This window comes from Oncorhynchus tshawytscha, unplaced genomic scaffold (assembly GCF_018296145.1).
Source record: "Oncorhynchus tshawytscha isolate Ot180627B unplaced genomic scaffold, Otsh_v2.0 Un_contig_493_pilon_pilon, whole genome shotgun sequence".
Lineage (NCBI taxonomy): Eukaryota > Metazoa > Chordata > Actinopteri > Salmoniformes > Salmonidae > Oncorhynchus > Oncorhynchus tshawytscha.
In genome coordinates this window covers 50,887-66,800 of record NW_024609361.1, presented here as the reverse complement: position 1 = coordinate 66,800, position 15,914 = coordinate 50,887, and the positions used below count along the sequence as shown (strand labels likewise).

Below are 15,914 nucleotides of genomic sequence, written 5' to 3'. Positions count from 1 at the left end.
ATACTTGACAATGTTATACATTGACGTGAACATTATCCTTCAGCAGAAAAGCATTTTGGTATTACTGGCATACTGTACTCTACTGATCATGTTTTAACACACAATTGAAAATTCTGAACTTAACTAAACACATGTACTATTATATCTATTGTGTTATTGACTACGCTTGTTTACTCCATGTGTAACTCTGTTGTTGTTTGTGTCGCACTGCTTTGCTTTATCTTGGCCAGGTCGCAGTTGTAAATGAGAACTTGTTCTCAACTGGCCGACCTGGTTAAATAAAGGTTAAATAAAATAATACAAATAAAATCATCAATAAAACAATACATCATATAATACATTATTACATCATGAATCTAATATTTCACATTTGCAATATAGAATTCACAATACCACAATACCATGACATTACTTGCTTGTGTGTGTTTGTGTGTGTGTGTGTCACATTTCTCCAGACAGAATTCTCAGCTCTTTACCAAAACAGATGGCGAAGTGGCCGTGTGTTTTTTTTAAATCACAGAATGTATTTTTAGATGATATAATACATTTAGTTAATAATGTCATTTTTGTGTAGTTGTGCTTTTGCTTGTAATGCAAACGAAAGTGAAACCATTGGATGGAGACCCATAGTCGACTTTTGTCATAAGGAGTCGGGATGTCCTCAAATGTACACCGTACGGAAAGATCATTTCACAGGTGTATAGAAGAGGACCAGTGACATCATGCTAGAACTGAAATGCTTGCTCATTTGCATGATATTAATTATATATGTTCTATCATCATAATACTCTCATGTCAACAAACTGACATTTCTTCTTTGTTCAACTTATTTTAAAATAAACCCTATAGGCAGAACCTCTGTCATTGTTTTACATTTGTTAAAATATCAGTGACTTATAGGAGGCCACATTCACTGTTTGACAAAATGGAAGAGCGTGAGAACCAATGGAGGGTGAAAGCATTTATTAACCTTTTCTCATGGATAAACAAACACTGGCCACTCATCACATTTGACAAAAAGTAAGAAACACATTTAGATTAGTGATTAAAAAGCGTTATAATATCATACTTGACAGTCTCGATATCAACGCCAAGTTAATGTCATACATCAAATCAATAAGAGTGCAGCTGTATAGTCTTGTGCAGATTTGTTTTGCTAAAGTTTAGTCTAAAGACACAACTAAAACACATTTCAATTCAGGAAGTAAACTGAAATGTCATATTTTCTCAATGCTTTTCAATGAGGAACAATTGGAATTGGAATTTTCCTAAATTGAAATGGAATTGACCCCAACCCTGAGTGCAACAAATGTCCATTGTTCCACCATATCATGAGTTCAAGGAAATGCACTTTGTCCTGAAGGAGGTTGCTGAGGTGAGAACGGGTCATAATAATGGCTGGAACGAGGCAAATAGAATGGAAACCATGTGTTTTATGTATTTTATACCATTCCACTTATTCTGCTCCGGCAATTACCACAAGCCCATCCTCCCCAATTAAGGTGCCACCATCCCCCTGTGCTTCAGCTATTGATGGAGGGAGATCTCAGGGAACAATGAGTTGTCACTAGGGGGTCAACTGTTTTGCTTATTGATGACATTGTCTACTCTTCCAATAAACAGCAGCATATGAATGCCCTTGATGATGTCTGTGAGTTCAGTGTTCTAGTATTGACTCTGTTGTAATGGCAGAAAATATTCACCGGGTGGCAGCACTGGGGCGGCTGAATTTCACAGCAGCATACTGGACATCCTCGTCCTGAATCTGGGGCTGAGGCAGCTGGACGGTGGAGTATAGAGGCACTTCCTGGTTTTTGGAGCCAGAGAAGTGGACGCTGGCATAGTGAACATAATCCTGGTTGTCTGTGGACTCTGTCTGTGCTGCAGTAGAGGTCATGGCCATGCCTGAGATGTTGTCATACACTGGACTAGAGTCTCCCTGATGGAGAAAGAGAGGACAGACAACATAAGGAGTAGAAATGTTCCACAAAGCAATAGTCACCTTCTGGTGCATTCTCTGTTTCCAACAGACTCACCTGTACATTCTCTGTTTCCAACAGACAGTCATTCTCTGTTTCCAACAGACTCACCTGTTTCTCTGTTTCCAACAGACTCACCTGTACATTCTCTGTTACCAACAGACTCACCTGTACATTCTCTGTTTCAACAGACTCACCTGTGTTTCCAACAGACTCACCTGTACATTCTCTGTTTCCAACAGACTCACCTGTACATTCTCTGTTTCCAACAGACTCACCTGTACATTCTCTGTTTCCAACAGACTCACCTGTACATTCTCTGATGTGTCTCTTGTGTCAGAGGTGGATTTGGAGGCCTTCTTCCTGTTTTACACATTAATGAATGAATCAATCAATGTTACTAAGCTAAATAATAAAACTGAAAAATGTGTTTTCACTTCACTCACCTGAACCACATGAAGCCAGAGAGACAGAGGATGAGAACCAGAACAACCACTATGCTTCCTACAGCTGCAGTCATAAAGGAGGTTGGTTTCCCTATGATACAACATGGATGATTTGAGTACATGACATGATATAATGAACTACAAATGAACTATAATACAGGACAGTAATACAATACTTGTTAAGGGTTCTTATAACCCAGTGTAAACTAAGGTGTAATTAGTCAGAGTATAATGATTAAGATTAGATTGAAACATGTAGTTTTGTATTGAAGTATTGAAGATGTAACTTTACCTGCTACAATGATCATCAGAGCTGTAGAGTTCATAGATCCTCTTCTATTCTGGGCCTCACAGTAATATTCTCCTCTGTCCTCAGAGATGATGTCAGTGATGCTGTACCTCTGTCCTGATGCTTTTGGTGAGGTTACGTTCTTCTTGTACCAGGTGTATTTGTCCACAGGTGGGTTGGCATCACTGCTGCAGGTCAGAGTCACTGAACTGCCCTCCACTATTTCACCAGAGGGACTGACTGACACTGAGGTGTTCTTTGGGCCGTCTGGTGGACAATATGTAACACATTGTTCATACATAGAACTTGGACATATGATTAAAATAAATTAAATATGAATATAAATATGTGGAACTTAGACATTAATGTAACAATACAGTGTTTGTGAAGTACTTGTAGTTACTACAGTAATGAGATGAGTACAATCATCGAACTGGGACATAGATTGAAATAATGGATATAATAGATGAGAGAAGATGTTACGAAAAGAAAACAACTGGAGATGGATCACACATCCTCACATGTGACAGTGAGAGTCTCTTCAGCAGAGGGAGATCCTCATGTCCTTCTACAGAACAGGAGTATCTGCCTGCATCCTCACTGCTGACTGGGTTTAGGAACAGACTGGTAGATTTTGTGGTTACATGTCCACTCTTGTACCAGATGTAGGTGGGGTTGGAGATGTCACTCAGAGTACAGGTGGTGCTACAGGTCAGTGTCACATTCTGTCCCTCTGTCACAGTGGCAGGAGTCACCTTCACCTGCAGACCTAAATGAAAGAGGATTAAAACACTGAGTACATCATTAAGTAATCGTTTGCAGTATTGATAGGATGTGACCTGTAGTGTTACCTGTGACAGTCAGAGTTGTTCCAGGGAAGGTGGGCTCCCAGGTTGTCTGATCTGTTCTGAATCTAATCTTATACTCAGCTGAGTCCTCCTCTGTCAGGTCTGTGATTCTCAGGATGGAGTCACTCTGCATATTTCCAAGGTACTCCACACGACCTCCATACCCCGGGCTCAGGATTTGAGACGCCTCATTAAGTTTTCCTTTTGTATACCAGTTTATTTCAGAGACTGTATGACCACTGGGATAAGTATAAGAGCAGGATATGTCCACTGATGTCCCCTTCAAGGTACAGATCCTCTGATGGGTGTAAGTCACGTGGAAATAACTGTGACCCTCAACAGCTGAAACACAAGTACATTTTTCAAATGGTGTCAGTATTTAGAACTGTAAAATCAACAACCATGAATCTAAATGGAATAGTAGCTCTATCTCATGTCTGTTTCACTAAACATCAACCACCATTAATCTAAATGGAATAGTAGCTCTACCTCATGTCTGTTTCACTAAACATCAACCACCATTAATCTAAATGGAATAGTAGCTCTATCTCATGTCTGTTTCACTAAACATCAACCACCATTAATCTAAATGGAATAGTAGCTCTATCTCATGTCTGTTTCACTAAACATCAACCACCATTAATCTAAATGGAATAGTAGCTCTATCTCATGTCTGTTTCACTAAACATCAACCACCATTAATCTAAATGGAATAGTAGCTCTATCTCATGTCTGTTTCACTAAACATCAACAACCATTAATCTATATTAAATAGTAGCTCTATCTCATGTCTGTTTCACTAAACATCAACCACCATTAATCTAAATGGAATAGTAGCTCTATCTCATGTCTGTTTCACTAAACATCAACCACCATTAATCTAAATGGAATAGTGCTCTACCTCATGTCTGTTTCACTAAACATCAACAACCATTAATCTAAATGGAATAGTAGCTCTATCTCATGTCTGTTTCACTAAACATCAACAACCATTAATCTAAATGGAATAGTAGCTCTATCTCATGTCTGTTTCACTAAACATCAACCACCATTAATCTAAATGGAATAGTAGCTCTATCTCATGTCTGTTTCACTAAACATCAACAACCATTAATCTAAATGGAATAGTAGCTCTATCTCATGTCTGTTTCACTAAACATCAACCACCATTAATCTAAATGGAATAGTAGCTCTATCTCATGTCTGTTTCACTAAACATCAACCACCATTAATCTAAATGGAATAGTAGCTCTATCTCATGTCTGTTTCACTAAACATCAACCACCATTAATCTAAATGGAATAGTAGCTCTATCTCATGTCTGTTTCACTAAACATCAACCACCATTAATCTAAATGGAATAGTAGCTCTACCTCATGTCTGTTTCACTAAACATCAACCACCATTAATCTAAATGGAATAGTAGCTCTATCTCATGTCTGTTTCACTAAACATCAACACTGACCAATGATGTATTGGATGATTTTGACAGACTTTAAAAGTGTATTAGTCACACTCACAAACTGCATTAGAATTGATGCCTTTTGCAGCACAGTAGAAGCTGTCTTCAGTTTTAAAGTAGACTGTGTATGAGGGGGAGGAGGCCCCTTGTACAATCTTACTGTTCCTGTACCAGGTGTAGGTGGGGTTACCAGTCAGAGTACAGGTGGTGCTACAGGTCAGTGTAGTTGACCACCATGTAGTGGTCACCTTCACCTGCAGTTCTGGAGTAGATAACAACATTAAAACCCTCAATGACCTGTTGTCTAGTTCAAATGAGGCAGGAGTGGACGTTCTCAAATCATCAATTCAGACATTCCTATTATACCATACATTCATATTAATTATATTATTTCTGTACAAATCAAGACAATTTTCCAGAACCACTTAAACAGATCAACACTATATATAATATCACTGTACCTGTAACAGACAGAGTGATTAAACAGATCAACACGATATATAATATCACTGTACCTGTAACAGACAGAGTGATTAAACAGATCAACACTATATATAATATCACTGTACCTGTAACAGACAGAGTGATTAAACAGATCAACACTATATATAATATCACTGTACCTGTAACAGACAGTGATTAAACAGATCAACACTATATATAATATCACTGTACCTGTAACAGACAGAGTGATTAAACAGATCAACACTGTATATAATATCACTGTACCTGTAACAGACAGGGTGACTCCAGGATAGCCAGAATATTTCTCTCCAGTCTGATCTGTTATAAATCTGAATTTGTACTCAGCTGAGTCCCTCTCTCTCAGGTCTGTGATTGTCAGGATGTGGCCATTCGTCTTATCACTACGGTACATCACACGACCTTTGTAGTTTGGGTCATTTCTCAGATTTACATAATTCTCCACATCATACTTTTTGGTGAACCAGAAGGTTGTTTTGACTTTATGCCAACTGGGATATCTGATAAAGCAGGACAGATCCACTGTTGACCCCTTCAAGGTACAGATACTCTGAGTGGAGTATGTAACACTCCAGCCATTCTGACCCAGTACCACTGAAACACAGTTAGACATCACAAGGACGTTACATTAAGTTCAAGGTCTTTTGACTCACACTAACACTTTGTTCCATAGTTGCTGAGTTGAGACATAGATATTCTTTGGTTGAGTGTGAATGGAAACCACAGATAAGCTTCACTCAGTGAGGTGTGAAAGACAACTGTTTAAAGGGAAGTGGAGACGCCAAATGTGTCGACAGTAGAACATAAAAATGGTTATGCTTTTAGAAATATCTGTAGTTTGACAAACTGGGCAACTTAAAGATAAGAATGAGACCATACCTGCTACAGACCAGAGAAAGACCACCAACACACTTCCTGCTGTTCTCAAGACCATTGTTGCATCTCCCACCCTGCAGTCTTAGAAACATAAACAACAACTCACTCTATAGCTGGTGAATAACTCCACCTGATACATTGAAGTAGAAACTGTAAATGGGGTCCAGGGCCTCATTACTGAAAATGAACCAGGCTCATATTGTGTTGTGTTGTATTGTGCTATATGGTTGTCTATGTGAATACTGTCTGTCTGTAAGTCTATTTCACTATGTATGTAATGTGTGTGACGTGTTGCATGTCTGTCTGCATCTGTCTATTTAACCTGACATGATGTATGATGCAAAAATAATTTACAATACAATAAAGTCATCATCACCACCACCACCACCACCACCACCATCATCATCATCATCATCATCATCATCATCATCATCATCATCATTAACAACAACAATCACTTATTGAACAAATGTGTATTACTGTAAAACACATATTTCTACATTGATAGTTCAGAACCCCAGATATAGGAGGATCAATGTTCTATGGTCCGTCAAGCTGTACAGCAGCCTAAAGACTAACCATCAAACAGACACACACACACATACACACAGCAGTGTTAATTTGTATGTCTTTTTTACCCTGGTTAATCATCTCATCCCTACATAGATCAACACTCCTACACTGAGACACTTTATGAATACTGGCCCTGATGTAACAACCAAAACACAGCTCAAAACATAACAACAAGTAAAATGATACATTACCCTCAAGTATATGACTTATTACTAAAAAAAAATAACTCAAAACTATATATTTTATTGTAATTACAGTACTTACAGAGTGAAGTGAAGGGGAGAGGTCTTGTACAGTGCATTAACTTACTGGTAGTGTGTGGGAACTGTTAGTAAGTGTCAGTTCTGTGGTTGATACATATTTATAGTAGTCAGAACACAAGTAGCTGATGCAAAACTGTCCTCTCCTTCCTTTAAGTCATTAATATGCATGACATGTAGAACAGCAAGTCAGAAAAGAAAGATGACTGTATTAGAGTGGATATACATTTCTAAAATGGACAAAATGTCCCCCATTTCCACTTTTATTTTAATACAGAATCATGTCAACAATATGTTCACGATTCTATATGGAATGTTTATAATACATTAGAATGTCTTGCCTTGTCCCTCTGAGTTCTACATGGAACAGGTCAAAGTTCCATTTGGTCAGGTCCATGATGTCATTCATTCTATTCTACAAACACATTCGATTTACACTCCTCATCAGCTGCATCAAAGTGGTACTGAAGGTTCCAGTGTTCCACTGGGGCCCCACAAGGGTGCGTTCTGAGCCCTCTCCTGTACTCCCTGTTCACCCACGACTGCGTGGCCATGCACGCCTCCAACTCAATCATCAAGTTTGCGGACGACACAACAGTGGTAGGCTTGATTACCAACAACGACGAGACGGCCTACAGGGAGGAGGTGAGGGCCCTCGGAGTGTGGTATCTGGAAAATAACCTCACACTCAACGTCAACAAAACTAAGGAGATGATTGTGGACTTCAGGAAACAGCAGAGGGAACACCCCCCTATCCACATCGATGGAAGAGTAGTGGAGAGGGTAGCAAGTTTTAAGTTCCTCGGCATACACATCACAGACAAACTGAATTGGTCCACTCACACAGACAGCATCGTGAAGAAGGCGCAGCAGCGCCTCTTCAACCTCAGGAGGCTGAAGAAATTCGGCTTGTCACCAAAAGCACTCACAAACTTCTACAGATGCACAATCGAGAGCATCCTGGCGGGCTGTATCACCGCCTGGTACGGCAACTGCTCCGCCCTCAACCGTAAGGCTCTCCAGAGGGTAGTGAGGTCTGCACAACGCATCACCGGGGGCAAACTACCTGCCCTCCAGGACACCTACACCACCCGATGTTACAGGAAGGCCATAAAGATCATCAAGGACATCAACCACCCGAGCCACTGCCTGTTCACCCCGCTATCATCCAGAAGGCGAGGTCAGTACAGGTGCATCAAAGCTGGGACCGAGAGACTGAAAAACAGCTTCTATCTCAAGGCCATCAGACTGTTAAACAGCCACCACTAACATTGAGTGGCTGCTGCCAACACACTGACACTGACTCAACTCCAGCCACTTTAATAATGGGAATTGATGGGAAATGATGTAAATATATCACTAGCCACTTTAAACAATGCTACCCTATATAATGTTACTTACCCTACATTATTAATCTCATATGCATACGTATATACTGTACTCTATATCATCGACTGCATCCTTATGTAATACATGTATCACTAGCCACTTTAACTATGCCACTTTGTTTACATAATCATCTCATATGTATATACTGTACCCGATACCATCTACTGTATCTTGCCTATGCTGCTCTGTACCATCACTCATTCATATATCCTTATGTACATATTCTTTATCCCCTTACACTGTGTATAAGACAGTAGTTTTGGAATTGTTAGTTTAGTTGTTTAATTGTTTAGTTTAGATTACTTGTTGGTTATTACTGCATTGTCGGGCTATCAACAACACTACAAACTGGAAATGAATCAGATAGAGTGGGGAAACAACACTGGCTACTTGACAAAGTCACATTTCATCACACAAACACTGTATGACAACATACCACAATCATATTATTATATATTGTTGACATCATAGTCTGCTGTATTGACTGCTTCTGTCTATATACTGTATAGTCTAATGTAGCCTGTTATCATATATAGTCTAATGTAGCCTGTTATCCATATATAGTCTAATGTAGCCTGTTATCATATATAGTCTAATGTAGCCTGTTATCATATATAGGCTAATGTAGCCTGTTATCATATATAGTCTAATGTAGCCTGTTATCCATATATAGTCTAATGTAGCCTGTTATCCATATATAGTCTAATGTAGCCTGTTATCCATATATACTCTAATGTAGCATGTCCATATACAGTTTAATGTAGCCTGTTATCCATATATAGTCTAATGTAGCCTGTTATCCATATATAGTCTAATGTAGCCTGTTATCATATATAGTCTAATGTAGCCTGTTATCCATATATAGTCTAATGTAGCCTGTTATCAATATATAGTCTAATGTGGTCTGTTATCCATATATAGTCTAATGTAGCCTGTTATCCATATATAGTCTAATGTAGCCTGTTATCCATATATAGTCTAATGTAGCATGTCCATATACAGTTTAATGTAGCCTGTTATCCATAAATAGTCTAATGTAGCCTGTTATCATATATCGTCTAATGTAGCCTGTTATCATATATAGTCTAATGTAGCCTGTTATCCATATATAGTCTAATGTAGCCTGTTATCATAAATCTGAACTTGTACTCAGCAGAGTCACTCTCTCTCAAGTCTGTGATCCTCAGTGTGTGACCATTCTTCTTATCCCCATGATACTCCAGATGACCTGCATACACTGGGTCCTGACCTAGATCTTCAGGTTCTTTACCAGTCCCCGATTCAGTGTACCAGAAGGCTGTTGTGACTGTACCACTGGGACATGTGTAAGAGCAAGACAGCTTTACTGTTGACTCCTTGAAGGTACAGATACTCTGAGTGGTGTAAGTCACACTCCAGCCATCCTGACCCAGTACCACTGAAACAGTCACGCAACACAATGGTATCAGAATTAAGCCAGACTAAGGGACAGATCGAGCGATAACAGATCAAGGTGTGCCATGCTACTATAGCTTGTGAAGCCTGGCCTACCGTAAATCTTCAATTAGTCTGGGTGTTTATTTGCCTACCGTTAAATTACTTAGAAACACAGGCGCTTTTTTACAGACAGGCTTCTATTTGAGCCAGGCTTCTATTTCCTAGGGGGCAGAATTTTCACTTTTGGATAAATAGCGTGCCCAATTTCAACTTCCTGCTACTCATGCCAAGAATATAAGATATGCATATTATTCATAGATTTGGATAGAAAACACGCTAAAGTTTCTAAAACTGTTTGTATCATGTCTGTGAGTATAACATAACTTATGTAGCAGGCAAAACCCCGAGGACTAACTGTTCAGAATTTGTTTTTGTTTTTTGCCTCTCTCTCTTCCCTGAACTTGTTATTGCCAAGGGATATTTCTTAGGGACCCTTTTTCAGTGCCTACCGCTTCCACTGGATGTCTCCAATCTTTGGAATTTGGTTGAGGTTATTCCTTTGTGCAATGAAGAAGTAGGCCAGCTAGGAACTGGGAACACTTTTGTGATTTGCACAATACGTGAAAAGTGGCGCTGGTTTGTTTTCTTTCCTTTATTGAACACAGATTTCCCCGTCTACAATTTTATCGATTATTAACGTTTAAAAAATACCTAAAGTTGTATAACAAAAGTAGTTTGAAATATTTTGGCAAAGTTCATCGGCAACTTTTGAAATATTTAGTAGTGACATTGCGTTTTATGTAAGCTGTTTTTTTCTGGATCAAACGCGCTTTATAAATAGACATTTTGGATATATATGGACGGAATTAATCGAACAAAAGGACCATTTGTGATGTTTATGGGACATATTGGAGTGCCAACAAAAGAAGCTCGTCAAAGGTAATGCATGTTTTATATTTTATTTCTGCGTTTTGTGTAGTGCCTGCAGGGTTGAAATATGCTACCTCCTTTGTTTACTGCTGGTGCAGATGGTGCAGATGGTGCAGATGGTGCAGATGGTGCAGATGGTGCAGGCTATCAGATAATAGCTTCTTATGCTTCTGCCGAAAAGCCTTTTTAAAATCTGACATGTTGGCTGGATTCACAACGAGTGTAGCTTTAATTGAGTATCTTACATGTGTGATTTAATGAAAGTTTGATTTTATTGTATTTTATATGAATCTGGCGCTCTGCATTTTCCCTGGCAATTGGCCAGTTGAGACATTTGCGTCCCGCCTATCCCTAACTAGTGCACACTGCTTTCACTCATTTGCATAGTTAATAGTTTAATTTCAGCGTTCATTTCCAACATTTTAATACATTTCTTAATTTCCTTCACTCATGTTATCCTACAGATCGCAATATACTGAGGGGCCCCAAAATAAGGGAGGGTTGTCAAACTTTTTGTTATTGCTTTGGGGAGGGTTTTGTGTTTTTGTATTGGCCACAGGGGAGGGTATTGTGTTGTTTCTCTGGTTTACATTCGCTATTTTGCAGGTTTTACTCTAATTTCTTCCATGCTAGCTAAATGTCCTCATCTTCTTGCATGGCTTCCACTATATCAAGGTGTTTTGGTATTTCCATTATACACTACGCTTTTACACATGCATAGTCTACCTACCACAGGTTAATATAGTCTACCTACCACAGGTCAGTATAGTCTACCTACCACAGGTTAATATAGTCTACCTACCACAGGTCAGTATAGTCTACCTACCACAGGTTAATATAGTCTACCTATCACAGGTTAATATAGTCTACCTATCACAGGTCAGTATAGTCTACCTACCACAGGTCAGTATAGTCTACCTACCACAGGTTAATATAGTCTACCTACCACAGGTCAGTATAATCTACCTACCACCGGTCAGTATAGTCTACCTAGCACAGGTTAATATAGTCTACCTATCACAGGTCAGTATAGTCTACCTACCACAGGTCAGTATAGTCTACCTAGCACAGGTTAATATAGTCTACCTATCACAGGTCAGTATAGTCTACCTACCACAGGTCAGTATAATCTACCTACCACAGGTTAATATAGTCTACCTACCACAGGTCAGTATAGTCTACCTACCACCGGGCAGTATAGTCTACCTAGCACAGGTTAATATAGTCTACCTATCACAGGTCAGTATAGTCTACCTACCACAGGTCAGTATAGTCTACCTACCACAGGTTAATATAGACTAACTACCACAGGTCCGTATAGTCTACCTAGCACAGGTTAATATAGTCTACCTACCACAGGTCAGTATAGTCTACCTACCACAGGTCAGTATAGTCTACCTAGCACAGGTTAATATAGTCTACCTACCACAGGTCAGTATAGTCTACCTACCACAGGTCAGTATAGTCTACCTACCACAGGTTAATATAGTCTACCTACCACAGGTCAGTAAGTCTACCTACCACAGGTCAATCTGTTCCCTTCATAGGTCAGTATAGTCTACCTGCACAGGTTTGTATAGTCTGTAATAGGTCAGTATAATCATACCACACATAAAATCATTCAAAGCTACCACATTTTCAATATAATCTACCTAACAAAGGTCAGTAATAGTCTGACCTACCAGCAGTATAGTCTACCAGGTGCATCAGGTTAACATGAGACACATTTAAAAACCTATCAATGTCTTGTTTAGTCTACCTACCTAGTGTCAGTATAGTCTACCTACCACAGGTTAATATAGACTAACTAACACAATGCAATGATCTACCTAGACAGGTTAGATAGTCTACCTAACAACAGGTCAATGTCTACCTACCACAGGTCAGTATAGTCTACCAAGCAACAGGTTGATCCTATAGTCTACCTACCAAACAGGTCAGTATAGTCTATCCTACCACAGGTCAGTATAGTCTACCTAACACAGGTTAATATAGTCTACCTACCTAGGTCAGTATAGTCTACCAACCACAGGTCAATATAGTCTACCTACCACAGGTCAGTATAGTCAAACAACCACAGGTCAATGAGTCCTACCTACCACAGGTCAGTTTAATCTACCTAAGTTCAGTATAGTCTACCTACCACAGGTCAATGATAGTCTACCAGTCTAACCACCAAACCTGCCCTGTTCCTCATTCATAGTGACAATAGTGGTATGCAATTGTTTGTCCAGATCTGTAACTACCAGGCTAATTAGCAATCATACCTACACATAAAATCAAACAAAATGCAATGATCCTACCTAGACTAGACTACCAAACAACAATGCAATGATAATATTTTCACTATGAATTCACACGACTAGTAAAGCTGACAAGAGCAATGATCATTGCGCGAGAATGAACTGAAACACACAGTTTAAAAACCCTCCAATGATCTTGTTTAACAGGAATGCGATCCTACCTAGACTAGACTACCAAACAACAATGCAATGATCCTACCTAGACTAGACTACCAAACAACAATGCAATGATCCTACCTACACTAGACTACCAAACAACAATGCAATGATCCTACCTAGACTAGACTACCAAACAACAATGCAATGATCCTACCTACACTAGACTACCAAACAACAATGCAATGATCCTACCTAGACTAGACTACCAAACAACAATGCAATGATCCTACCTAGACTAGACTACCAAACAACAATGCAATGATCCTACCTACACTAGACTACCAAACAACAATGCAATGATCCTACCTACACTAGACTACCAAACAACAATGCAATGATCCTACCTACACTAGACTACCAAACAACAATGCAATGATCCTACCTAGACTAGACTACCAAACAACAATGCAATGATCCTACCTAGACTAGACTACCAAACAACAATGCAATGAATAGTTGCAATGTTGTTTTTAAGTGAGTACAAAATGATACTCTGTAGTGAAATATCATCAATAACGGTGCAAAAGCCCTGTGATTTGTATGTTTCATTCCATTTGGATCAGTTGTGGGTCTACAACAGTTTAAGGTCTAGGAAGGCACAGTAGCAGGCCAGTATGGCTGTGTTTTTAGTTCTGATACTGAGATGCCCTGTCTGTTTCAGAGCATCATTCTCCCAAGTCCTCCTATGATAATGTGGCCATATATTCTCCCGGCAGACCCAGTTATTCAGGAAAGCTTAACAGGATCTGCCTCCTCTCCAGTCCGAGCGACTATTCCTCTCGTACATTAGACGTAAGGCTTCAGTATAGCCTAAATAATCATTTAAAATGTATTACCTTGTATATGTGGCATAAACACAACCAGTCACAATGTTTTAATCTGATTAGGCAACTTCAAACGTCTCCTTTAGGCATGCGCACGTTCATCCAAAATGTCATTCCAGAATCCTCAAAATGGCCTGACATGAACCCGGCTTCCATCCAACCTTTTTATGCGAATAAAGTGTGTTGGATATAAAATGGCGCAACATCATGGGACAGCATGCAGGTTATTAGGCTACAGATGGAATACATTATGGACTTCACAGGGTGGTGAAAGTGCACAGTGATGAGCTTGATGCTCCTTTCAATAAATATTGAGGTTCTTATTCTGGTCACATGATGATTGGCTGCAGTTTAACAAATAAAATTAATCTTACACTGTTTGTCCAGAATAATCTCATCATGTAGGCTACACCTGCACTGTCTCTGCAAGCTGTTGGCTAGAGTGCACATGCCAATAACAGAGTTGACACATTCAATATATAACGCAACATTTATTTGTGACAAATCAGAAGGCCTGTAAATATTTCTAGAGTTGAAAATGAGATGGACTTTTATCTGCAACAATCTATTTTATAGAAACACAACAATGATGGGAAAATGAGATGGACTTTTATCTGCAACAATCTATTTTATAGAAACACAACAATGATGGGAAAATGAGATGGACTTTTATCTGCAACAATCTATTTTATAGAAACACAACAATGATGGGAAAATGTGATGGACTTTTATCTGCACAACAATGATGGGAAAATGAGATGGACTATTTTATAGAAACACAACAATGATGGGAAAATGAGATGGACTTTTATCTGCAACAATCTATTTTATAGAAACACAACAATGATGGGAAAATGAGATGGACTTTTATCTGCAACAATCTATTTTATAGAAACACAACAATGATGGGAAAATGAGATGGACTTTTATCTGCAACAATCTATTTTATAGAAACACAACAATGATGGGAAAATGAGATGGACTTTTATCTGCAACAATCTATTTTATAGAAACACAACAATGATGGGAAAATGTGCAGACTATTTTTATGCAGATTCTAAAATATTTGAATGAAAATGTATTGCAAATTGAATGGAAACCTGACTATAGACACCTTATAGACTCTGGCAAATGCGCTAGTACAGTCTCACTTTGATTATGCTGCACATCATGGTTCACCAGCAGCACCAAACATCTGAAGAATAAGTTACAGAGCAGCCAAAGGCTTGTAAGAATTGTACTTAAACATATTTGAAGGTTGGGTATTTTTTTGTCTGTATCTCTCTAATGTGTCTATCTCTGTAATGTGTCTGTATCTATGTGTTTGTATCTCTGTAATGTGTCTGTACCGCTAATGTGTCTGTATCTATGTAATGTGTCTGTATCTCTGTAATGTGTCTGTATCTCTGTAATGTGTCTGTATCTCTGTAATGTGTCTGTATCTCTGCAATGTGTCTGTATCTCTGTAATGTGTCTGTATCTCTGTAATGTGTCTGTATCTCTAATGTGTCTGTATCTCTGTAATGTGTCTCTATCTCTGTAATGTGTCTCTATCTCTGTAATGTGTCTGTATCTCTGTAATGTGTCTGTATCTCTGTAATGTGTCTGTATCTCTAATGTGTCTATCTCTGTAATGTGTCTGTATCTATGTAATGTGTCTGTATCTCTAATGTGTCT

General features: G+C 38.9%; 2 protein-coding genes across 3 annotated transcripts in view; both read right to left on the bottom strand.

Moving 5' to 3' along the window:
• LOC112239338 (B-cell receptor CD22-like) overlaps positions 1-15,914 on the bottom strand; it is a 43,503-nt gene that overhangs the window by 23,606 nt on the left and 3,983 nt on the right. The window contains exons 1-2 of one of the 2 annotated variants that reach the window (XM_042314992.1): positions 7,221-7,418; positions 6,387-6,464 (exon numbers count right to left, since the gene is read on the bottom strand). In XM_042314992.1, coding sequence (XP_042170926.1) covers positions 6,387-6,464; positions 7,221-7,257 — 115 coding nt within the window. In that variant the 5' untranslated portion in view covers positions 7,258-7,418. Of the gene's footprint in view, positions 1-6,386; positions 6,465-7,220; positions 7,419-15,914 lie in introns of those variants that run through there. The other variant, XM_042314993.1, reaches the window with a different exon arrangement.
• Positions 2,864-5,520, bottom strand: LOC121844659. The gene is made up of 4 exons (XM_042314997.1): positions 5,083-5,520; positions 3,566-3,904; positions 3,236-3,483; positions 2,864-2,981 (listed from the first exon to the last, which is right to left on the bottom strand). The coding sequence occupies exons 1-4, from the start codon at positions 5,303-5,305 to the stop codon at positions 2,934-2,936; spliced, it is 858 nt and encodes a 285-aa protein (XP_042170931.1). The 5' UTR covers positions 5,306-5,520; the 3' UTR covers positions 2,864-2,933.

Bases quoted from the DNA above. Each gene is read 5' to 3' on its own strand.
- LOC121844659 (XM_042314997.1), bottom strand. From the start codon at position 5,305: ATGTTGTTATCTACTCCAGAACTGCAGGTGAAGGTGACCACTACATGG. The intron at 3,484-3,565 runs GTAACACTACAG...TCTTTCATTTAG, and splicing joins AACAACTCTGACTGTCACAG to GTCTGCAGGTGAAGGTGACT. The intron at 2,982-3,235 runs GTGAGGATGTGT...ATTGTCCACCAG, and splicing joins AGAGACTCTCACTGTCACAT to ACGGCCCAAAGAACACCTCA.